The sequence below is a fragment of the Sparus aurata genome, chromosome 8, assembly GCF_900880675.1.
Source record: "Sparus aurata chromosome 8, fSpaAur1.1, whole genome shotgun sequence".
Classification (NCBI taxonomy): domain Eukaryota; kingdom Metazoa; phylum Chordata; class Actinopteri; order Spariformes; family Sparidae; genus Sparus; species Sparus aurata.
Window position 1 is genome coordinate 16,455,955 of NC_044194.1, and position 13,346 is coordinate 16,469,300.

At 40.6% G+C, this 13,346-nt stretch overlaps 1 protein-coding gene and 1 long non-coding RNA gene across 3 annotated transcripts in view; both read left to right on the forward strand.

Annotated features, from left to right (window-relative positions):
- The window catches only part of LOC115587115 (PDZ domain-containing RING finger protein 4), a 135,642-nt gene extending 125,593 nt beyond the window's left edge, over positions 1-10,049 (forward strand). For both annotated transcript variants that reach the window (XM_030426751.1, XM_030426752.1), the window contains 5 exons: positions 619-717; positions 2,984-3,046; positions 4,755-4,856; positions 5,690-5,818; positions 6,728-10,049. In XM_030426751.1, coding sequence (XP_030282611.1) covers positions 619-717; positions 2,984-3,046; positions 4,755-4,856; positions 5,690-5,818; positions 6,728-8,182 — 1,848 coding nt within the window. In that variant the 3' untranslated portion in view covers positions 8,183-10,049. The remainder of the gene's footprint in view (positions 1-618; positions 718-2,983; positions 3,047-4,754; positions 4,857-5,689; positions 5,819-6,727) is intronic.
- LOC115587116 (uncharacterized) lies at positions 731-2,841 on the forward strand. The gene is made up of 2 exons (XR_003984972.1): positions 731-1,474; positions 2,746-2,841. It is a non-coding gene; the product is annotated as an uncharacterized LOC115587116 (long non-coding RNA).
- Positions 10,050-13,346: the final 3,297 nt, after the last annotated feature.

A 13,346-nucleotide genomic window follows, 5' to 3' on the forward strand; every position in this document is an offset into this window, starting at 1 on the left:
ATTTTGAGTTTCAGATAGTAGTAGAAAGTAGCAGTTTAATGGAGTTGTAATATTTTTTTTTAATAAACACTTCAAGGATTTCTCTTTACGTTGGCTTGAAGTGATCTGAAAAATGGAAATGTATCCATCATTAATTCACTGACAAATGGACAGACTCCATCTCTTGCGGAAGATTGTGTGATATAAACCAAAACGTCAGGGTAGCATCCAAATTGACCTTGTGCTGAAACAGTTACGAACTCAAAATAAACAGTCAAGTCCTCTGCATCCTCAAATGTTCAAGTTGCCTTTGCTCCAGGGATAGTCATGTCCATATGTGGTTGGATGAATCTTAATCATTTTGGTAATCCCTTCACTTTTCCTCTGAACGACAATGTCACATCATGGTGGCACTATAGTGAAGTGTTCCCATGACTATTGGATGGATCACCAGGAAATGTAGTGTCCCCTGAGATAACATGTGAAACGACTGTTATCCCCATCTTCTAAACATCCGCAAATGAGCACTGCCATTGTACACATGCAGATGATAGGAATTTAGCAAAACTGTGCCTGGCATGCAGGACAGACTTGTGGTCTTATTTTTACATTTATTGTATTTTCCCTCTCTATTCACAGGAGGTGGAGCTGTTTCGACTCAACAGCCAGGAGAAGTTGGGGCTGACTCTGTGCTACAGAACAGATGATGAGGAGGATGTGGCCATCTATGTCAGTGAGGTGAGTAGATGACTTCACGATGATAGACTGGCGTTCAAGGAGTCAATTGCTTCATACAACACCATCCAACTTAGTTCACCATGAGAAAGTTTTCATACTTAAGATTGTTTTTTTTTAAACTTTCTAAACACAGAATGGTATCTCTTTGATCTTTCCCCACTCTGCTCTGCTCCTGGAGATTTTGTAAAAAAAGCATGCAACATATATGTATCCACCTCCTGCAAGCTTTTTCTTTTTGCGAACCGCCACAGTTACGACTGCTTTCTGTTTGAAATATGAAAATGTTAATACTCTTGGGGCATACAATGTAGGCATATTGTACAGATTCCTTTTATTTCAGTTCTTTGAAGTCTTGCATTTACATATTATACACTGTTATAGAAACAGAGTATCATCAGGGCTGAATTAGAGTGCCGCAGTGAAATGCCTAAACAACTGAAAGTGCTAGAAGACTAAATCAATTGTGACATTTAATATTCATCTTCCAATTTATGATTTTTTTTTAGTATTCTTCTGAGCAAGGCAGGTTTCTCTTTTGGGTATACTTATTATAAAATTGAACTCTTTTATTACACAGAAATGACATAATTTGACAGTTTGGCAGTGTTCTAACCATGTGATTACACTCTCAGCAACAAACATGATATGACTGCCAAGACAAAAAAAAAAAGCCAAAAATGCACTCAGGTCTTGTCGGAGTTGTTCACACAGTCCTTTTGGTAAAGCTGACATACAACAAGCAAGCTGTGAGATACATGTAAGCATTTTCTCCCACTTGTCGGAAGCATAGAAAATACTGTTCTCCCTTCCGCTCAACTTTCTCTCCGATTCACTTGAAGTTGACTCGGACCCTGCAAGGTGTTCGCTTTGAGAGCCGAGTAGAATATAAATCACTGTGGTCTGTGGCTCCTGGCAGCATCTTTAAGTGTTAGTTCTGCAAAAAAGTAGGGCTCAGAGGTGTGTGCTGCATTTAGATTAGGTGGCTGAATGTCACTGTATACAGGATGTGTTTGAGGAGGTGTTTCATGCTCTGATCTTGCATAAGTAGTGAGAACACATCAACGCGCAGTTAAGAACAATGCAAGGTCGTTTAAAAACAAGCCAAATTCCCCAACCTGACGAATGGCCACATTTTTTTTTAAGTGCATTTCCCTTCGCTTCTTTTGTGTCTCGCAGTATAATTGTTAAATAATTCATCAGAACAAAGAGCAGAGAGAGAACACTTCCTTAGTCCACTGGCCCATCTATTTTGTGCACCTGTTTCATTCTACTTGGGGGCACAGGGAGGCTGGTGTCTAGCCAAGCATACATAGGGCAAAAAGGCAACCATCCCGGACAGGTTGCCAGTCTGTTTAAGTACCAACAAACACACTTCTTCACACTTAAGGGGAATTTAGGGTTTTCAGTCCACCATCTACCTCCTTGTTTCCTACCTACCGGGTCCATTTTCTTCCCACCATTCAAACACAGTGAGAAACATAAACAAACATACCGCACAAGGCTAAATCTTTTATTTAAAAAAAATTTGGTTGCACTTAAATTTTTTTTTAAAAGGAGTCTATATTTAAGTTTTCAGTTGTAGGTTACTCAGGGTTTGGGTGCTTTCCCATAACTGCAGAAAGATTACCTTCAATTTGCCCTGTTCCCTCTTGTCCTACCCCCCATTCCTGTCTGGTGACCTCACTCCCAGTTTAATGAGTGTTCCTCTGTGTGGGAGTGGACTATCATGAAGATGGAGTGCCACAGCAACTCACCATCTCCAGAGATCCCACCTGATAGGAAAGAGTGAAATGAATGGCCCCAGACACCGATTGATTGGCTGATGAAAGAGTGTCCTGCCCCCTTGTTCACTGACATTAGTTACAGAAGGGCAGGTGCATCATGTATTGAGGCTGAGTTACAGGCTATAAATGCTATATGCAGAGGCTTGTGCTATATCAACCTGCCAGAATATAACAACTGAGGCGGGTGCAATTTAGGACTAAAATGATAAAGGTGATAACTCAGTTTGTTTTGGTTTTTGCTCAGGGATAAAATGGCTTTGAAAACTGTCCAAGCAGTCGCAAGAGAGCCATTTGACATCTAAGATCTTCCCATGGCAGCCAACCTCCTATGTGTTACTCACATTGCTGATAATAGTCTAGACATGTTGAGCTGAAAGAGGTCTAGTTAATGAGTTAAAACACTCTCAAGCACTCCATGATTCTCTTGAAAAACAAATTGAAAGTGTTTTAGAGGCATTATTTTGTTCTCTCTGCCTTTATAGATCAGTCCAAACAGCATCGCTGCCCTAGATGGACGCATCCGAGAGGGGGATCGCATTTTACAGGTACAGAAAGACACTCTCTCACACTGGCCCGCTCTACACAAGCTCTCATTAGATTCAACATAAAAAAAACACTTTTATATTGTCACACTCAACCACTGTTTCCCAGCATGAAGGCCCATTCATTTTTAATGGCAGCACATTAAAGGGGGAACTCGCCCCCGCTGTGACTGTTAGAGGGGGAGAAATGTCCCCCTGGCTGTTTTAGTTACCGACTCAGCACCAACAGGGGTTTTTAAGAGTTCTGGATCAGGATGGCGCTGTGCTGCAGCTCACTGCCTCCAGTGGGATAGCTGAGTGGCTATGACTTTTATTAGCCCCTAGCTTCATCTTCAAGCCTGAGATTCAGAGAAATTCCGCTACCGGCAATGAGAGGTAGTTGTTAGGGCTGAGGGCCGGATAGTGTTGCCTCTGTGGGTAACATGGGTAATTATTGTTTTAGTGTAGGAGAGTCAGAGCCTCTACACAAACAGCAGACAGAGCAACATTAGCTCTAATTTAAGCAGCTTTTTAGCGACCAGATGAGCACAAGTCCAATAGTCACTTTCCTTTTAGTTCTTTTTCAGTCTCCACCAGCCCCTGGTGGTCTTAGCAGGCTCTGCAGCTTGCTAGGTGTTCACTATTATTTTACATTGATGATGTAAAAAATACTCATTTGTGCAGCTTAAAGGTGAAGTTGCAACAATTAATTAATTAGTTGTCAACTATTAAATTAACCCCCAACTCTTTAATAGTTTAATCGGTTTCAGTAATTTATTCCTCTATGACAGTATTCTAAATATATTTAGGTTGTGGACAAAACAACAGAAACTATTTGCACCATTGTCTGACTTTTAAAAGAGAAACAACTCATCAATTTAAGGTTAAACGTGGTACACAGTGAGCGGTTACTTGTGTGCTATATATGGGTAATGGTAATGCTATTCTAGCACTGACAGTAACAGCATGAAAACAGATGAAGGGAAGGTCTATCAATAGGAGGGACACAGTGGCATTCTTTGCATAATATGTCTGTTAATAAGTACAGCAGTGCATTATGAGAGAGGGAACAAGATGGAAGCCAAGGAATAAGTAAATAGTCTGGGAAGCAATCGTTAAATGTGAGGGGCGGATGCATAAGCACTGCTGGTCTAATTGTCTACCGGTATCTACCATGTGTTGTGTGAGTGATTTAAGCCAAGAGAGGAGTGTGTGTGTGTGTGTGTGTGTGTGTGTGTGTGTGTGTGTGTGTGTGTGTGTGTGTGTGTGTGTGTGTGTGTGTGTTTGTGAGGTAGACCAGTACTCTGGCACTATTATCCACCAGTGACAGGGCCATTACTCTGCCTGCAAAAAGATGGACGCCCCCTGTCAGTGGCCAGTTAATTGTACGGCTAGATGTATGTACGCTGCCGGATACTTTGGTGAACACAACAGCTCCGTCGGCCTGCAGCTACTGTCCCATTCATAATCCCTGCTGGGTCCTGCTTCATATTAGGGAGCAGGACAGAGAGAGTTTACAATTTCCTCCAAAAAAAAAAAAATCATTGTGCGCTTCCGCTTTTATTGTGGTACTTTGTTTTTCTTAAGGGCTTTTATATTGAGAGGAATAAACTGGCCTGAGGTGTGTGAATGTGTTTGGCTGTGTTCCAATATTTGCACTTGTGTACACGTTTGCTTGCTTGCATCTGACTTAATAGTGAGTGTGGTAATCATGTTTGTATGTCATCTTCAGATTAATGGCCAAGATGTACAAGACCGAGAGGAAGCGATGGCGACGCTCTCCAATGACGAGTGCAGGAACATCGTGCTGCTGGTTGCCAGACCTGAGATGCAGGTTAGACACGACCCCACACTTGCACTGACATACTGCATATTTTGGCCACTGAATGAAACACCTACTGTGGGTTTAAGCATGCTGCTCACAAATTACAGCCCTGAAGGTTTTTCATTTACATTATACTTGCTCAGAGTAAACCTTAGCAGTCTGGGGTTGCCACCCCCCCCCCTTTCCACTGCCACAACCACTCCTCTTGGAAGCCACCACTGAGACACCTCATCATGTTTTATTTTTATGTAGCGCCACTGTAATTGACTTCCAACGGTAAGCCATAAAAGCTAATGGCATGCTAATGTGGAGTGAGTTCAGGCCCAAGGCCGACGGCGAATAAGCGAAAGGACTCTGCCGCAGTGCAGATGAGCCAGGAGCAATAGAAGATTCTTTGTAATTAAATGTGTCTCTCAGTAGTAAATCTGAAGTCTTCAGATATGGATCCCATTTGGTTCACATCGAGCAGACAAACAGATGATGGATGGCGTGGAGAAAAATGGGTCAAAGGTGACCGTCTTATGTCCATTAAACAGTACTGGCTTTATTTTTAAATTAGAACGCATGTTTTAAAGATGAGGGGTGGTTGTAGTATTTTGCTGGTCAGGTATAAGGGAACTGCATATCAGTCAAACACCATATCACAGTGATGCTTGCAGTTTCTTATTTTAAATCCATGCTGGTTTTTTTCCCCAGAAAATCCTATTTGGGCACCCATTTGGAACTCCCAACTATTTGTTTTTGAGAGACTGTGTCGCCACAAGCTTTCAGCCTTGACAAATAACACTCACCCTTTATTTTTTCTCTCTCTCCATATGCTTCTCTCCTTCATTCACCCTTAGCTGGAGGAGGCCTGGCTGGATGATGAACATAGTGAGTTCCTGGAGCAGCTGAAGATGGAAATGCTGGAGGAGCAGCAGAGGGAGGAGATGGAATTGGCTGCCTTGCAGGAGGAGCAGGAGTATGAACAGGTCAGACAGCAGCAAAACATATGCTCTGTGTAACTGGATTAGTGAGTCAATGAGAAAGCTTTGTTATCAGGATTTAAGAACGTCTGGAAAGCCTGAAAAGCCTGAAAACTAGTTTGGCAAAAGAGATTTAAGTCAACCTTCCCCCTGAAAGACAGATGGTAGTAACAAATTTGTTCTGAACATCACACCATCAGTCGGACCAATAATTGCTTTGACTGTATTATTCACAGTCAGTATTAACCAGACCTAGCCAGTGTCAGAGACTGAATCAAAGTCTTAATTGACTTTCTTAGCAAAACAGTCACAACAAGCTTTGCGCTTTGAATTACGACCATCAAATAATTATTATGAATATTTATGGAGGGGGACTGTTGAACCATTTTCAATTCCAAACATTAGTTATCATAATTTAAAATTCTGTTTTGTTGGGAGGATAGCATGCAACAAAAAAACAACAACATAGAAATGGAACTTCAAAGACGTGGCAGAGAGGAAACAGTCCCTGAAGTAATAGAGCTGTACAACAGAGTAACACACAACAGCATTTGTAATCCTTGAGGAGAAAGCAGAATCGAACTCTTAAATACTGTAGTTCTGGTAACTTTTTTGTTGTTTTGTGTCCTTATTTCATAAAAAAGAAAACACCACCTTTCAAAGTTCATTATTGTGTTAAGTAAATATGACTAATAAAAAAAAAAAATATTTGTAATTAGAATGGCCATCAATAAAGCGCATACATCCCTCTCTCGCAATATTAAAGACATTGAGAAAAAAATCCTGCATATGGCCCTTTATTCTGATCTGAACTGAAATTTGTGCCATTAATAAATATAATAAAAATTAATTCTTATATGGGTCATTTAAAGAAAGCAGTGTATCACAATGTCTCGTCATCTTATTAAATTTCAGAGAGAAGAAGATGACAAGCCCACCTGCTCTACACTCCCTCATCATAAAGATAATGTGCTCAGTATAAGAGAAAGAATGGAGAGCTCAGAGCATAATGTCCTGGCACACATCCAGAGACGTCTGTCCCAGTGCCTGAGAGACAATCGGGACACACACCGTAGCACCGGCTCTACACGGCTGGAGGACAAAGATGATGAGGACGATGATGAGATGGAAGGTGATCGTTTCCAGCAGCTCTTGGAGCTGAAGTGTCAGATACGCAACAGCGGGGAGTACGACCTGTTCTACAGTCGCCGCAGCACCATCGAGTGCAGCATGGGGGAGCAGGGCGGTATGCAGCATGAGCTACGTATGCTCAATGAGGAGCTGCGCAGCATCGAGCTCGAATGTCAGAACATCATGCAGGCCCATAACCTTCGTAAGGGCCAGCAGTCTCCTTCCACAGGCCGCTCTGCACCCTCAACCAAAGACCAAAGCCTCCATCGGAGTGAGCCCACAAAGGGTAAGCTGGCTGACATGAATGAGAGGCTGGAGAAGTCGGACAAGGACAGCTCCAGTGCCTATAACACAGCTGAGAGTTCACGGAGCACCCCTCTGCAAATGGACCGCTCCCCGGAGCACTCACTTCAGAGAATGGTTAGTCTCACCAACCAGAGAAACCTTTGTAGCAGCCTTGCCAGTGGATCTTCTCTAAGCCCCAGTCCAATCCCAACATGTCGTGCTCTAGTGCCAGGTAAAAGCAGTAGCCCTGAGATGAAGCAGACACCCCAAGCTGAGGACGAGAGCGACATGAAATTAAAATCGTGTGCTTCCCAAAATCCTTACTTCTCTCCATCCCACAGTTCCCAGCATAGGCAGGTCAACATCCCCGCTCATGCCCGCCACTACCAGAGCTACATGCAGCTGATCCAGCAGCGCTCAGCTGTAGAGTATGCTCAGAGCCAGCTTAGCCTCCTCAGTGTCTGCAAAGAGCCTCAGAGGCCCATTAATGAGCCCAAGATGGAGTGGAAGGTCAAGATCCGCAGCGACGGCACACGCTACATCACCAAGAGGCCTGTGAGAGACAAGATCTTGAGGGAGCGAGCCCTAAAGATTAAAGAAGAGCGTAGTGGGGGAATGACTACGGATGATGATGCAATGAGTGAAATGAAGATGGGGAGGTACTGGAGTAAAGAGGAGAGAAAGCAGCACCTGGTCAGAGCGAAGGAGCAGAGAAAAAGACGGGAATTCATGCAGCGTAGTCGACTGGAAAGCTTGAAAGAGAACCCTCAGAGCAGCAGCGAGGGTCGCAAGGAAGTCAGCATTATAGAGCTCAGCCACAAGAAGATGATGAAGAAACGCAACAAGAAGATCCTGGACAACTGGATGACCATCCAGGAGTTGATGACTCATGGTACTAAGGCCCCTGAGGGAGCCAAGGTGCACAACGCCTTCCTATCAGTCACTACTGTATAAAAAAACACACATTCTACCCCATGTGGTATAATATAATTGCCTCGTTCAATGTGGCGTTTTTATGAGGACAATAGGAATATTTTTCACAGTTTGTAACCCAAAAAGCATTTTGTAAAGAATTTATCAGTGGTGTCATTTTCTTCATGATTTTCTGTATTTTTTTTCTTCACATCTCTCTGCGGGAAAAACATTTTTTCTATGGAATAATTATTTTATTACTTCGCTCTGAACATGTTTATCTTTTCAATTCTATTTTCATATTTATGTTCTACCATATAACTCAAAATACTTGTATGAGCATCTTCTGAAAAGTTAAGTACTTTCTTTTGTGTGTTATGTACACTAGCCAGTTGCAACACACAACGAATCAGTGGGTCTCCTGCCTTTTACTAACCTTTTTCAATGCTTCTGTGAAACAGATCTACGTATCCTTTAAAGCTGACAACAAAAACCCTTTAATGTTGTCGAGAGGTAATTCTAATTATGTTCACACACTATCGGTGCATAGATTTGGACTAGAGTTCCAATTTATCATAAATTCTACCAATCAATCTTATAGGCATCATAAAATTATGATAGATAAGGTCCAAATGTCAGCTTTTAAAAGGGACAGGCATATCACACATTCCAATCAAAGAGCTGTATAACTTGCTCAGAATAAGAGATCGAGTAAGAGCAAGAATGTCTTGAATTCCACATTTACTGAATTTGAAATAAATCCTATGACCTGAAAGCCCCTTCAAACTCATTGTTTTGTCTCAAAATGCCATATCTTTTGACAGTTTTAGATTCCTGCACTTTGTAAATTGTCAATATGAGCAAACATTTCTGGTCAACAAACAACTTTTGCTAATATGATTTTATCATCAGCAATTTTATAAAAGCATCTTTTAAAAGTTCAATACCTCATGTTACAGTTTTACTCTTCATATGTATGTTTCTGTAATTTGTGAACTTGAGCCACTTTTCTTACAAAGCTCCAAACAAGAAGCTGCTAAACTGACACGTCAATTGAAAAAGGAAAAAAAAAACATAAAAAACACTTTGGACACAGGGACTACGTACTATATATTGTACTTTTAAAACTGAGGTTTTTTGGTGTAAGGGAACACAAACATCCTGAGAGTCCAAAATGTTCTGACTCTCTGCCAGTGCTGCAGCTTTGTTTGTATCGTTTGCAGCTTTGGGTAAAAAATATTTTGTATTCAGTTTTATTTTTGCTTAATATTTTCATTTTTTTCTACATATTCAAACAACAGATGGACCTGCTCATAGCTTTTACATACCAGTATTTTTACATCATTTTTACTCACCACCTACACCTTTACTCAGCATAGCCTTAACAGCAAAAAAAACGAATCAATGACACGTTTGTGTGTCAAACGGATTTCATACACAAACCGTTTCTGGATATCTGTGCAACAAAGAGGTATTGTTCAGCCTTATTCATACATTGTATAATTTGAGTTTTTAGCAACTGGGAAAATTCATAGATACTGTATAGACGTTACTGAATTATGTTTGCAGTCACAGTAAACTTGTGTTAGGATAATTGCCACTGAGCAGGACTCAGAACACAGCATATTAGATCATTGAAACTAACCTGGTGAAATGAATGGGTTGCTGTTTATCAACGGACTTTATAGTTCAGCTACATGTACAGTATACTCATTCCAAATGCCTCATTTTTAACTGAAATATTGTAAATTTGAAATTTTAAACCAATCCCTGTATTTGTTTGGAGTCGATGTCAATGGTCTAATTTCGAGTAATGCGTAGATGGCACATTTGTAGCCAGGTAAAAATGTGTGATAATGGTGATCTTTGCAAAAGAAATGATAATAAATTATTGTTTTTTGGTATAACATCGCACTGGATCATGTTTTATTTTTCTTGTGGATTGTGGAAGAACCAAAATCTGCTACTGCTTTCAAGTTGGAGCCAGGTGATTGAAGTCTGTAGTAATCATTTTATTGGTGAACAAACACTGCATGAGTCCCCACTGTCAATTAAGAGTTCAGTATTTGCTCAACATATAGAGTAATTGCATTTCTTTCTCTTTTTTTCCTTTTAAAAATTTGAATAAAATAAACATAACTTGACCCTTTTCAATATTTAAACTTAAAATGTTAGTTTAAATGGACATTGGTGCAGTGATGTGCCTGCTGCCTATGAATATCTACACAGATCCATACAGCAAAAATTATTTTCAGTCAGACTTCACTCGATTTAATGTTACAGGCAGAATGGCAAGCAGCAGGTAGAAAAGTGGCATGTATTTCAATGAAATAAACAAAATGAAACATTAAACTTGCATATCAAAGGACAACTCTTTTGATAATTAACCCTTTGCATATGAAGCACAAGGCGAAAACCCCTCTGATTAGCTGATGGTATTTGCTGTTGAAGCTACCATCATGGCGAACAACAGCTGTGCAACTACAGCTGGGGGTTCATTTTGGACCCTCTTCTTGATTTACTCTTTTTCAGAGAGTTTAAGCAACTGGAAATTGCTTAAAATGCTCATCCCCAGTGTCTACAGATGAACCTTGAGCATTACAATTCAGCAAACTGAAACTCAAATTTATAAAGAAATTAAGTTATTTTCCTATTTTTCTTTTGCTTTACACATTTGATTAAAGTTTTACTTCTCGGTTTAGTGGCTGGTGCGAGCAGTGTGAAAGCGAACAACAACAACAACAATCTGGGCTGTTTTTCAAGCCTTCAGTGACAATGCTGAGGGATAATGGACAAAGAAGTGGAGAGCTACAAAATTACAGCAAGTCAGTCTTGGGTAAAGACCATTCAGGTCAGTGAAACAGAATTTCTTGTTCACTGAACACCTCGTATCTCCTCAAGTGACTCACTTTTTTTTTTCTCCACTCCACTGTGAATATGTTAAGTGATTAAACAGAAGGAGATTTCAATTAAAATCACTTTCCAGTTGGATGGCTTTGTGTTCATTAAAAAAACGTACCAACCACTTAATCATTGCTATGGCCTTGTCATATGCAGGCAAGAGCTGCTGGGATACTCTGGTCTCCTTATTATCTTAAGTTGTCAGTGTGCTATAGCTGAAATTGGACTGTCACAGATACAGTACTGCCTGGAGACTGTTCTGTACTTCTGTGTTTCCATTTAACTGAATACGTGTTCCATTTTAAGGAACTAGTAAAAATATAAAAAGGACCAAAGTCTTACTGATATTGTTATACATGCTTTCTTTTTTAGCAGAAATTGTTCTCGGTTGCCCCTTGGCATTATGTCTGTTTGTGTTGCCTGGATCTCTTTTATTTTCACTTGTTTGGTTTTCTTTTGCCTTTTAATATTTTTCACATTTTGAAACACACCCGTTGCAGACGGAAGAACTCTATCATAACTCCTTACAAGACAAAAAAGACTATTGCTGAGGTTGTGTATCACTATGAAAGCACTATCTACCGGTGCACTCAACTTAATTTAGATACAATACTGTTTTATTATGCCGAGGTGTCACATTTAGTGTGATTTTGTGGTTGTACTCCGTGGTCAACGTCTTTCATTTCCATTATAGTCTGTGGCACTTAAAAGCATCTCCATTTATACAGCGGCAAAACATTAACATCCAAATTGGTATTGAAAAGTAGACTCCTGCCATACCCCGAGTCCATTTGCTCTCCCCTCATTTGTTAATACTCTGTCTGTATAGACAGAGACCATTAAAATGCCAACCGAAAGTCACAGTAGAAGCGTTGTGAGTTGTAACAACCAAAGCCCGAACTAGCCTGAGTGCTTGCTAGCTAATTAAGTTCATCCCTGAGCCCCTGAAAGACCCAGTCAGGTGTAATTAAAATCGAGCCTGTGACAGCCATGGCATTTGTCAGAGCTACCCAGCAGTTCAAATACCAGTACTGACAGAAATGTCAAACAGATAGCAGTAGCTCATCTCCTTTAGCGCTCCACTCACACACACACACACACACACACACACACACACACACACACACACACACACACACACACACACACACACACACACACACACACTCACTCACTTATTCACACACACAGCCATTGCCTCTGTTCTGAATGTTTACTGATAACCTTTAGGATCCCCTGAACAGCAAAAACTACAAATTCTCTATCATTATTCATCCAGGGAGGCCCTTATTTATTGACATACAGGTCCACTTGACACGCGATCGTGCGATCTACTTCACAGTGAGAAACTGGTAATTGCTTCCAGTCGTACATACATCTCTAGATGTCACTTTGGAAATTGATGGCGGTTTTGATCTTTGATATCATAACTGCTCTGTTGTGGGAGTAGGCCCCTATTTTGCCAGATGTAGCGGTGTGTACGTGGATGCCATTGTCAGACTGCTACTGCTGAGCAGGCTGTTCTGAATTTATATGCCTTAATCAAGAAGAATACAATAGTAAATCTGTTGATAAGGGATTATGGTAAATGCACTCTTCCATTGGCAAATTATTAACATTGACAATGGTTATTCAGCAGAAATGTTTAATGAACTCCATATTCAGTTGTCCCCATTGCCAGGTAAAGATTCGCTACTCATGCTATGTGAGTGTGGCACAATGGTGCTAATTTCAGAATGCTAATGTCTTCAGAATAATGTTAAAAACATGCTGATGTTTAGCAGGTGTTTTCACCATGCTAGGATTTGCTAATTAGCAACACAAAGTACAGCTGAGGCTGATGGGAATGCCTTTTGCAGATGCTTGGTCTTAAACCCATGTAGGGGTGCAATTGAATGTTTTTTCATTGCTCATTAATTAGCAGAATATTGCACAATTAACAGTTTAGTCTCTAAAATATCAAAACAACTCTCATCACAATCTTCATGTCAATGTCCTACAGCCCAAAGTTTCGACTTGAAATTGCTTCTTTTGTCCAACTAACAGTCCAAAAACCTGGACCAAACCAGAAGGATATCACCAGCATCAACAGGCTTCCTCCCCAAGAGAATATGAATATACAATTTCATATGAAGAAACCAACACTGTCATCCATACTGTCCTGCCATGCAGCTCACACAGCTGACAAGGACGATGTTAAAAGCCAGACTGCTGGTATGTTTGTCTTGAGAAAGACCTTTTACTAAAATGTTAAACACAATAAAAGTCTCAGCGGTGACATTTTTGCTCAGTTATTCTTCCTTTA